At 44.2% G+C, this 11,429-nt stretch overlaps 2 protein-coding genes across 2 annotated transcripts; both read right to left on the bottom strand.

The window, feature by feature from the left end:
* Positions 1-2,401: 2,401 nt before the first annotated feature.
* Positions 2,402-3,511, bottom strand: LOC135825125 (putative protein kinase C delta type homolog). Its single transcript, XM_065337859.1, has one exon. It carries the CDS (start codon positions 3,509-3,511, stop codon positions 2,402-2,404), a length of 1,110 nt encoding a protein of 369 aa, XP_065193931.1.
* A 3,504-nt stretch (positions 3,512-7,015) lies between these two features.
* On the bottom strand, positions 7,016-8,107 carry LOC135825124 (uncharacterized). The gene has a single exon (XM_065337858.1). It carries the CDS (start codon positions 8,105-8,107, stop codon positions 7,016-7,018), a length of 1,092 nt encoding a protein of 363 aa, XP_065193930.1.
* Positions 8,108-11,429: the final 3,322 nt, after the last annotated feature.

Below are 11,429 nucleotides of genomic sequence, written 5' to 3'. Positions count from 1 at the left end.
GACACACAAATTCGGCTTATGAATGCGCTGACAAACAGCTTCCAAAACTTGTAACTGCAAAAGATAACCATGACGAGCACGGCACAAAACAGAAAAACAGGAATCAGAATGAGTACGACAACAGTCAGTACTAGAAACCAAATGATTGTATACTGAAGACTTATTACGAGACGGACGCACACAATCTCGACTCACGCGCACACCCTCACACTCACTCTCACCCTCACTCAGCTCACCTTCTCCCTCACTGTCCGAATCAGAACCTGCTCCGTCATCCACAGCGGTTCGACTCTCCTCCTCACTTGCATCGTCCTGCGTCTCACCTTCACCACCCACGCCAACCGTGAATGCCGTTGCCTTCATGTCAGTCGTCGTCCTTTCCGATTGCTTCCTTTGTATTTTTACCGTGAATTCATAGGTCCGGTTGTAATCTGCTGTAGATCTCCGTGGTCTGTCATTTGCTGCTTTGTTTTGTGGATTAGTTGTTGTTGTTGTTGTTGAATGTGAACCTGGTGTTGTTGTTGGATGTGAAGCTGGTGTTGATAAAGTAGTCCACATGTCACTTCAGCTCGTCCTACTTATTGCCATATTAAAATTATTGTCTCCTCGTCGAATTTCTATTATTATTATTATTATTATTTGAAACTCGGGTATTGAGCCAATAATAAAAGTAGAAAGGAAAAGGACATATGGAAACGAGTTAAGAGTAACTCTCCACCACTGTAACTATTATACAGTCAGAAAGTGCAAAAAACTAGGCACAAAACTGACAGAGTTCTGAGACATTCGACGTCCTGACACCTAGCCTCAACACATCTCCGTAGCGCTAACCGACAGCCTTCCAACTTGGAAGGTTCAAGGTTATGGAAAGACCAAAGAGGGGAAGGCGTAGTTAAACCGCTTTGTCAAATCGCCTACTGGTCTCGTCATCGTCCAGTGACAATCGACATTCTTTGTTCCGTTGGGATTGTAGCTTGTGCTCGTTTTCGTTGCGCTTGCCTTCCCCTCTTTGGTCTTTCCCTATCCTTGAACCTTCCAAGTTGGAAGGCTGTCGGTTAGCGCTACGGAGATGTGTTGAAGCTAGGTGTCAGGACGTCGAATGTCTCAGTACTCTGTCAGTTTTGTGCCTAGTTTTTTTTGCACTTTCTGACTGTATAATATATCTAGTTACAGTGGTGGAGAGTTACTCTTAGCTCGTTTCCATATGTCCTTTTCCTTTCTACTATTATTATTATTATTATTAAGCTTACGTGGAGATAGAAATGTAATCAACGCAATAAATAGAGTAAGCTGCGCACTCACCTCTATAAAAATCCAATCCAATCCAAAATTGTGGAAAGAAAACCTTCCGGAACACTTTATTCATCGCTATAGTTCTGTATTATAATAATGATATTATTGAAAGAAAGGATCAACACGTTACATGTTATCCGTATTTCGTGTTCAACACTAGCAGTTCTTTGCTACCCACACAATTGCGGCGACCCGTTGATCGGCCACCTCTGCTCTCAGTAGGCATCAGCGGGTAATACTAGTGTAGACTAGCATAATGGGGGTGTTCGCAAAGAGGGGGCATGGCCCCGGCATGTGGAGGCATTTTTTTGGAGAAACTAGCATAATTCGCGATTTTCAGCATATCATGGCCAGAGAGTCGTAGAATACAGTACTCCCTGATCAAATGCCTATACCGGTACATGCCACATGACCATCCCAACGCAAACTATACCATTGCGTACAACGATGTTGCCTTTGGTCGAGTAGAAGTAGTCTACTACTGATCGATCAACTTTCCGCGCATATATTTATACCTACTTTGGAAACAGAGGTTTTCGCGCACTCTTCTGCGATTTGTTTGCTGTATTTGGTCATAATATATTGCTAGCATAAAACGCCCTAAACTAGCATAAAACGCCCTAAACTAGCATAAAAAGTATTAAAACGAGCATTATGTCCTGTTTTTGCTGGCATTCTGTAAAAGCATAATCGGCTGAATTTACTAGCATTACCCGCTGATGCCTAGCTCGCAGCCTTCCTGCTGCCCACACTCGCTTTGGCTTTCACTTTTATTTGGGAGAGGGCACTATTCGAGAGAAGGCACTATTTGAGAGAGGGCACTATTTGAGAGAGGGTACTATTTGAGAAAGGGCACTATTCGAGAGAGGCCGCTATTCGAGAGAGGGTACTATTTGAGAGAGGGTACTATTTGAGAGAGGGCTTTAATGGCGACAGCACACCTTCGCCTATCCTCGATTAACTGCTCCCTTTACATAAAATTGTCATTTCATACTTCTTGCAGGAGATCCTCTCGAGAGGCCCAAAGCCTTTGGGAAATCCTTTAATACAAAACAATACAAATTCTGAAAGCACGCTTTTTTGGAATCTTAAATGCTCGAATAACCTTCTAAACCTCAGTAGCGTAAGAATAATTTGCTTTTGTGAGTTCATGTTCCAACTCCTCGATAACACGATCCATTTTGAATCGGTGCTGTGGATTCAGTCGCAGGAGATTTGTGACCAAGAGGTTAACGAACGGACGGAGGACTTTGAATGCTGCCACTTTCGTAAACGGTAGCTGAACTGGGTCCCTGCTAAATGATCTCTCAGAGCTGTTGTCCACATGATCACGAAAGTATCGGAAATCCTCGTCCGTGTTGTTAGCCGTAGCCCAAGGGATACCTTCGTTTTGGGCCAACGTCTGTAAAGCCACAAGACCAAAGGACCATCCGTCGGCGGATGCTTCAAGAGCTACCGTTGGTGTCTGGGGACCCGCAATCTCCGGGCAGGTATACGGCCAAGTGTTCCCAAAGGGGATGTTAGATGGTATTAGTCGACCCATGACTTTAGCGGCTCCGAAGTCGATGATCTTGCCCACATACTTTAAGTCTGGCCGAACGCTTACTACAATATTGTCCAGCTTGATGTCGCCATGAACAAGGTGCAGCGAATGAATATGCTTGAGGCCCTTGGCCACATCCGTGCAAATTCCGACCCGCTCCGAATACGAATACCTTTCAAGAGTAGCGATTTGAAGGGCACCGTCGCTGAGATACTCCATCTGAAACCCATAGCAGCTATTTCGCTGGAAGAGATACAGCGTGTTATGTATCTCTGCGATGTAGGGACAACCCCGCGAGGCGTACCGGTGCACTGCCATCTCAGTCAGAAACCTTCTCTGGCGGTGTTCTTCCGAGTTTGTGAATTTTCCCATCTTCATGACAGTGTCCGGGTGATCCCTATCTTTGGCCTTGATGCGGAGCACTTTTACCTTGATAGTCTCGAACAGTATTTCCTTCACCGGGAATGAATCTTCTACGGACGTTGTCCACATCACGGGAATATACGTTTCTTGTTTTTGGAGATGCAAGTCCAGCTGGAACCCATAATTGTCCGAATAGTTGCGTGGATGCACCGGAACCTGCTGAAATGGGGCCATCCTCTGCGCTTCCGCCACTGCTAATGGCTCTGGCAGCGCAGATGCGTGGGCCGATGGACTGGTTGGAGCCTCAGCCATTCTTTTATTGTAAAGAAGATGAAATTGAAATTGAAAATGAGGTCAGTTTGGAACTCGGAATTAGTGAAAATTGGGAACACGGCAGAAAGTAAGAGAGCCGTTTGATCACACTGGACGCAGCGAAGCGTAGCACCATTACCTACATGTATGCCATGTCGCCACCTCCAATCCGCCCGTATCCGGTATAACACCAATACGAGCATATTGTACAACATTCACATATTCAATCTCAGGAATAATTATATCTATCCTCTCCGTAGTCTAGTAGACACCCAGACCCTGGGGGTTTCAACATAATTATTTTGTCGTATCATGAGTACGTACGTATCTACTATGCAAGCTACAGTGAACTGTGACAACGTTTCTATGACTCAGACGTGTTTGATCCGCGATTGAACATTTGCCATTTGAAACACGACTGCATGTGGCCAGCCATGCTCTTTCGCTAAATCATTGTGTAGGCATCGTCCAAGGAGCGACTGTCCAGCATTTTCTTCAGACTTGGAAACTCACCCTTCCTGTAAATCCACACATATTGGTGGAATGCAGCCCTCACTGATAGAACTAGCTAGAAAGAAATTAATCCAGAAAAATCGTGTATTCAAACATAACGTCAAGGAAAGTTGATGAGAGCGGACATTGGGCCATCCGAGCAAATTCGTAGACCGTGGACTCTTGTTTTGTCTTGTTATGAGGCAATCGAACCTGTTCGACAGGCATGAAGGTGACGTTACGACGAATTTTTCTAGGAACGAATTTTCTCTTATTTATTTATTTCACCTTCCCGTGGCCAGAGAATATAGGCCAATATGGAGGGAGGGGGGGGGGGGGGCGGTAGCCAGCCATGGCAGTACTTCAAGTAAACAAAAACAAAGCAAAAATAATCCATGCAACGGCACAACACTCTGCAAAAGGTGTCTGGGCTACACCAAGAGTACATAAACCTTTGGCTACACCAATCTATGAACAAGATACGAAGAATACCTGAAGCTTGCCCGAAAATAAGGGTCATAATTATTATTATTTTCAAAGTTTGATTTTTCCCAGAGACCGTTTCGAGAGTGTTGTGGAGATGTATGGTTCTAGTCGAGTCTTCGCGTAGTGAGAAATATTTCTCTTACCCATATTTGTGTCGTAAAACTCGTATCGCACAGTTCTCCACAGTCATAATTCTTCTTTGTTGCCTATTCTGCAGTTGCGTGCGTTCTAGCACCTCATTGACCCCGGTCGTTCCTCATTCTTCATTTCATTTGGCCTAAGCAAAGACTAGTCAAGCTTGCTTGCCGATGTCCAGCGAAAAGGCTGATAATGTTAAACCAATAGTCAACTAAGGGTTTTGACGTGTGCCTTGGGTCGGGATGTGCAACATGACTTCCTCACGAGCCACCGACTTCAGAGTACAACCATGTAGTGTGTTGAGCGCGGTCTACATCTCTCAGCTCGCTGGGCCGCTGTTCAACAACCACACCCTCTGCACACAGCCTCCTGCCTAAGATAACACCGCTAGCCGCTGCATTCTCACAGCTTTTCATACCTTCTCCGGGCATATATACTGGCATGGTCGGCACCCAACCTTCATGTTGCCTGATGATGGCGAGAGCATGAAACTTCAAGTCGCAGCAAACAAGCCTTGATTGTCCTTGTTCTTCTGTTCTGTAAACTCTACTTGTAAACACGATCCCTGGCATGGTAATGTCTGCCGCACTAGTACTGTACATAGTGTTAATGTCAACACCCAGAACACGAAACGTGTTTGCGCATGCCACCCCGCCTAGGGGGTCGGATTTCAGTTGCCAGCACTATATGCATGCATGTGGAGTTGCAACTCCTGAACAACGCACATGAGTCACTAATAAAATCCGCCGACCGCAATTGAACGCAGCGACTTATTTCAACAATCTCCGTAGCGCTAACCAGCAGCCTTCCAACTCGGACAGTTCCAGGTTATGGTTAGCGCTACGGGGAGATGTGTTGAAGCTAGGTGTCAGGACGTCGAATGTCTCAGTACGAGTACTCTGTCAGTTTTGTGCCTAGTTATTGCACTTTCTGACTGTGTAGATCACCCTTTTCAGGTGATCTAAGGATATTTCCCCTAGTTTGAGGGGATTATGGCTCATAATCCCCTCAAACGAGGGGATCTCATATACACAGGAAATCTTGTGGATCCCCTCGGACGGTGGGTCGGACCCAGTCCTAGTCCTTCTACCAGCATAACCAATAGAGCTAGCTCCCTTGGCTGCTGCTTGAATATGCAAGAATGGGCCTTCCAGATAAGGTCTAAAAAGGGGAAGTGGCTATAGTTATCAAAAGAAAAGCATATTGGTGAAAAAAACTAGGGAAGTGGCAATCTTTCTATCAGCAACAAACAAGAGCATCTTAATTTGCAACATGCTACATGAACCGGGTGTGCCGAACATCGGCAACCATAGAGACACACCACACTCTCATATAGATACTGGTTATAAAAAGACCGAGTAAGGAAAATAATCCAATAGCCTATGGAGAGTAAATGAAATTGAATCAATGACAACAAATGCTCGTCCAGCACACGAGTTGTCATAGAAACATTGAACGAAATGACAAAGACGCATAGTAATGAGCATCGCCATTCAATGCAAACTTTAGTTTCTAGTACAATGTTTGGAAAATTCCTTCTTTCACAGACCTGAAAGATAAATCTTTGCAGCAGTTAGCCTACTACTAACTCAATGTCATTGGTTCTACATGTACGTGTAGATGTACTCATTCACGCTCTACTGGTCTTGTCAAATTTGTTCCACACGATCACAAACAATCCATCTTATTTCGGATACTCTTACACCATTTGACTAAGCCATGGGACGGACGTCAGTGTCTGACAATTCTTCATTGTAGTCTTTGATTTGTAGGGAATAAATCGCCTCCACGCCGGTAGGTGACAGACGAACAGAGCACCTCAAAATATTTTCAATTAATTATTACAATATCTACTATTTCGTCGTCTTCACTTGATCGCTATCAGTATCGCTTTCCCCCACGGTCTGGTCAGCTACCAACAAGCAGCAGAGTTCATGAGGCTTCATCTTGGGAGACAAACCAAAGAAAGTGTGTGACAATCCGCATTCGCCTCAGTCAAACCAATAAGTGGATCAAAACCTGGAGAGGCGACGAACAAACGACTATATCAGAACTACCGGTACTTCGCGTTCGGTGTTGTTCCGTTCACAGTGCACTGGTTCATGCTGCATGCAGCGCTGCTGATCACCCGAAAAGTGTGGTCTATATAGGATATTGCACAGTGTCCGCGAGAATTATTTTTCATAATCCCCGCGGCGCTGCGCGCCTTGGGGATTTGAAAAATAATCCCCTTGGAACCGTGCAATATCCTATACATTATAATAGTATCTGGTTACAGTGATGGAGAGTTACTCTTAAAATTAACTCCTATCCATATTATGTCCTTTTCCTTTCTACATTTTATTATTGGCTCAAAATCCGAGTTTTAGCTTTTGATAAAAATGCAAATCACTTCATAGCTTCGAGAGCAGTGCTTGCTCCTGGAATCTCGCCTTCCAGCTCCTGAATAACGCGATCCATGTCGAAGCGCCGCGTTGGATCCATCCGCAGGAGATTTGTAACCAAGTAGTTCACGAAAGGGCGGAGGACATTGTATGGCGTCTGACTCAAAAATTTAAGCGGCACCGGATTTCGGCTGCTTGATCTCTCGGAGCTGCTGTCCAAATGCTCACGAAAGTATTTGAAGTCCTGATTGTGGTCGGAGGCCCTATCCCAAGGCATTTGGTAGCTCGGGGTCAACGAACTCAAGGCCATCATACCGAATGACCAAATGTCCACCGAAGCCGCAAGTACTAAACGAGTTTCCTCTGGATTGGCGAGTTCTGGGCATGTGAATTGCCATGTATTCCCAATGCTATGGCCGGTTTTTACTTTGAAACCCATGACTTTGCTTGCTCCGAAGTCGATGATCTTGCCCATAGGTTGGCCATCTGCTCTAATGTGTACAAGAACATTGTGAACCTTGATGTCAGCGTGGACAATGTGCAAGGAGTGGATGTGTTTCAGACCTCTCGCAACATCCCTGCACACTCGGAGGCGACCCGCGTAGGAGAGCTTGGATAAGTTTTCCATTACGGTACCTTGGCGCATATATTCCACCTGGAAGCCAAAGCAATAGTCGTCATAGAAGTTGTACAGTGTGTTGTGAATCTGCGCGATGTAAGGGCAGCCAGTCATTGTTACATATCTGTGGACGGCGATCTCCGACAGCATCTCCTTCTTCTTCCAAGCTTCGTTTTGGAGATCGAATTTGCCCATCTTTAAAACAGTCTTGTAACGCTGGCCTTCGTCTTCTTCGATCCGGCAAATTCTTACCTTTCTGTTCTCGAACATCTTCCCCTTGACTGTGAACTCTCTGTCGAGAGACGTTACGCAGAGCTGGCGAATTTCGTTCTTCTGCATTTCGAGCAGGTGCTGGTATGCCTGATAACCGGCGGATGTGCCTGCATAATTAGCTGGGAATTCTGACGTCGTCTGGTCACCGACCCTAGGTGGCTGCTCAGTGACGCCTTCCCGTCTGGGGTTTGCAGCATGAGCCATTCAAGCGAGAAGGAAGAAGATGAATGGGAAATGAAGTTATTTTGAATCTTGGAGTTGGTTTCAATTGGAATTCACTGCAGATAGAGAAAACCATTGAATCATACTTGAAGAACAATGCGAACACGTGAGCGCAGCCCTTTTATGCGCCATGCTTACGTCTGAAATCAGTCCGTATCCGCTACAAAATCACAAGCCTGTATCGTACAAACATACACATCTTCGTTCTCTTCAAGACATGAGCCGAGCCAAGCTAAAAGGTGGCTAAGGCGTAATTTATTTGGAAAATTCTTTTTTCATGTCTAACTTCCCCTAAGTGAAGTCTTTAATTCCCAACTTCCATCATGGAAATTTTGGTGCCCTTCCGAAATGTATATGTGCCATAAATAAGCATACATTGTGTACATTTCACAGAATGCCTGGTATCAAGGGCACTATGGATTCCAAGACATGCCCAAACTAAAAAAAAAACATTGTACGCCAAGTGGCCGACGAGAGATCTTGGAAGCTCAGGGTAGGGTTCGGCGGATTCAGCCGGCAGAAAAATTGGCAGAATTCGGTACTTTTTCTGGTAAGTTTCATGCATGTTTGGTATGTGGATAAAGAAATGGAGGAGAATTCGAGGAATTGCCCGCCATAAGGTTTGTATGGTTCTGCCAATTTCACAGCTTTTCGAGCAGAATCTGCCACCTTTTCGAGCAGAATCCGCCGGTCCCTAGCTCAGGGCCCTACACTTTTTTTTTTTTGGTCTAGCTCATCATGCATGTTATTGGAACTGATGACAATGTTTTTTTACATTGATTGGCTACATCATTTTATTTGCAAAAAACGTTTCAATCTGGTTGAATATGAGTGTGAACACATTGGCAGTCTTGTAACTGGTTATTTGTAGATAACAAGTCGGGATAAGACCGATCCCTTTGTCTGGGTTCGTGAAAAGAGCCACGCGTGCACGTCAGCTCGTTTGAAGTGCTTGGTATTGTATTTAGTTGGTATGTGGCAGCTTGTGGGAAAGAGAGACTTTTGCTCCCCGAGGTTATGTACTTGTATGGAAATCATTAGTCGTAAAGTGGCCTCCGTATACATGTTTGCAACGAAAAGGAACGAGAGAGCTTGGAAGCTCATGGCCCTACGCTATTCTTTTTTGCATTGCTCATCATGCATATTAAGCTGCAACTCCCGGTGCAGTACTCACGCCCCGACATGGGTACTTCCCCTTGTCTTACCCCGAACATTTAATGATAGTAGCCGGCTGGCCAAAATAAAAATAAAAAAATATTTGAAACTCGGGTATTGAGCCAATAATAAAAGTAGAAAAAAATAAAAAAAAAATATTATTAGAACTTTTAACTGGTTTGAGGGAAAGAGACTTTAGAACTGATGGAATTTGTTTTCATTGATTGGCTACATCATTGTATTGCAATAACGTTTCAATCAGTTTCAATATGAGTTAGGCAAAAGTAATTGCAGAATTTATTGGAACTCGGATGGTGAGCCAATTAAATAATTGTGAAAAGAAGAAGGACAAAATGTCACGAGTTATGACTAACTGTCCACCAACGTAACGCAACGCAAGATCTGGTTACGTTGGTGGACAGTTAGTCATAACTCGTAACATTTTGTCCTTCTTCTTTTCACAAGAATTAATTGGGAATTTGGGATTGTTATTTTCTCTCACTTCATCAACTTTTGGTTTATTATTATTATTCTCGTTTCCGTTCCCAAGGGGAACTCACGACAATGGAGTGAAAATCATAAACAAAAATAAAAAACATGGTGATGTGGAGATAATAGTGTTGCATACATTGAGTAAAAAATAATACAGATACAATCAGTGCTTCGGATGCCTGTAGACCCTGATATTGTAGTGAGCACAAGCACCGTCCACACACGTAAGACAGTCCATATGTTCATGTGAAGGCCAAGCAGATGTTGCCCCATCTCGATTAGGCCTTTCCCAAATCGGTCGGCCGAAAAATTCGCCGGTTTGCTCCTTCATTTCCTTTTTATCTCCTTATAAGCGGATTTTCTGGCCTTTTTGTAGTAATAAATTGACATGTTGAGCCAATGAGGTAAAACTATAATCCATACAATACGATACAATACAATCATACAATAATGTCCTTGCCTTGATAGTATGCGTGTTCTTAACTGTTGCTGACGGCCGAATTTATGGTTGCCTGTGGAGCGCGTTACATAACTTTACAGTCTCCTATAATACGCATCCTATCCGACAGCAAAAAAAGCTTCGGATTTAGTTTTTCTGCACGTTATCAGCAATGACTACCAACCTGCAGCAACTTGGGTTTCCTATAATACGCATCCTGCCTATCCTTTTGTAATGCTAACATAATGCTCGGGATTTGCCCTTACCCTGTTCATCGTAGTCCCCCCCCCCCCCCTTTCCAAATCTGTACTCTCTTGTACCGTCATCCTTCAATGCGACGGACCACACGATAGGCGGTCAGCCTTTGGGTCATCCTAACGAGAGAGCTTGGAAGCTCAGGGCCCCACGCTATGCGTTTTTGCCTTCATGACCTAGACAAAAAAAGCATAGGAATGTTATAAATTCTTATAAGTTTATAATTTTTTTGTTTTTAGACATAACCTAGGATTCGAACCCGCACTATCGCTAGGCACCGGCGGATTATGCCGGCATAATTATTGGCATAATTTGGTGGTTCAAAATTTGGAGCATAATTTGGCATCCTTCCGAAGGTAGGAGCATAACTACACGATTGTACCACAGTTCTAGTACATGAATATGTATGTACGAATTTTAAAAGCAAGGCGAAACGTACGTCGTGTGACACAACTTGTTTTATAGTCAACTAGTCCATCACAATGTCATGCATGAGGAGCACTGTAGGAGTTTAGCTTTCGGCTTGTACAATTCGTTTTCGCAAAGCTTCCCTTCCTTTACTTATCTTTGATATTTATGACCCACCCAAGTTGGGTGGTGTGCTGCTTTGCTGCTTCGAATTGTAGTTAGACCGCTTTGTCAAATGTCGTACTGGTCTCGTCATCGTCCAGTAACAATCGACGTTCTTTGTTCCGTTGGGACTGTAGCTTTTGCTCGTTTTCGTTGCGCTTGCCTTCCCCTCTTTGGTCTTTTCCATAACCTTGAACTTTCCAAGTTGGAAGGCTGTCGGTTAGCACTACGGAGATGTGTTGAAGCTAGCTGTCAGGACGTCGAATGTTTCAGAACTCTGTCAGTTTTTGTGCCTAGTTATTGCACTTTCTGACTGTATCTAGTATCATGTTACAGTGATGGAGAGTTACTCTTAACTCGTATCCATATGTCTTTTTCTCTTCCACATTATTA

This window comes from Sycon ciliatum, chromosome 9 (genome assembly GCF_964019385.1).
Source record: "Sycon ciliatum chromosome 9, ocSycCili1.1, whole genome shotgun sequence".
In the NCBI taxonomy this organism is placed as follows: Eukaryota; Metazoa; Porifera; class Calcarea; order Leucosolenida; family Sycettidae; genus Sycon; species Sycon ciliatum.
Note: the sequence above shows the minus strand (reverse complement) of the source record. Positions and strands in the feature narration are given on the sequence as shown.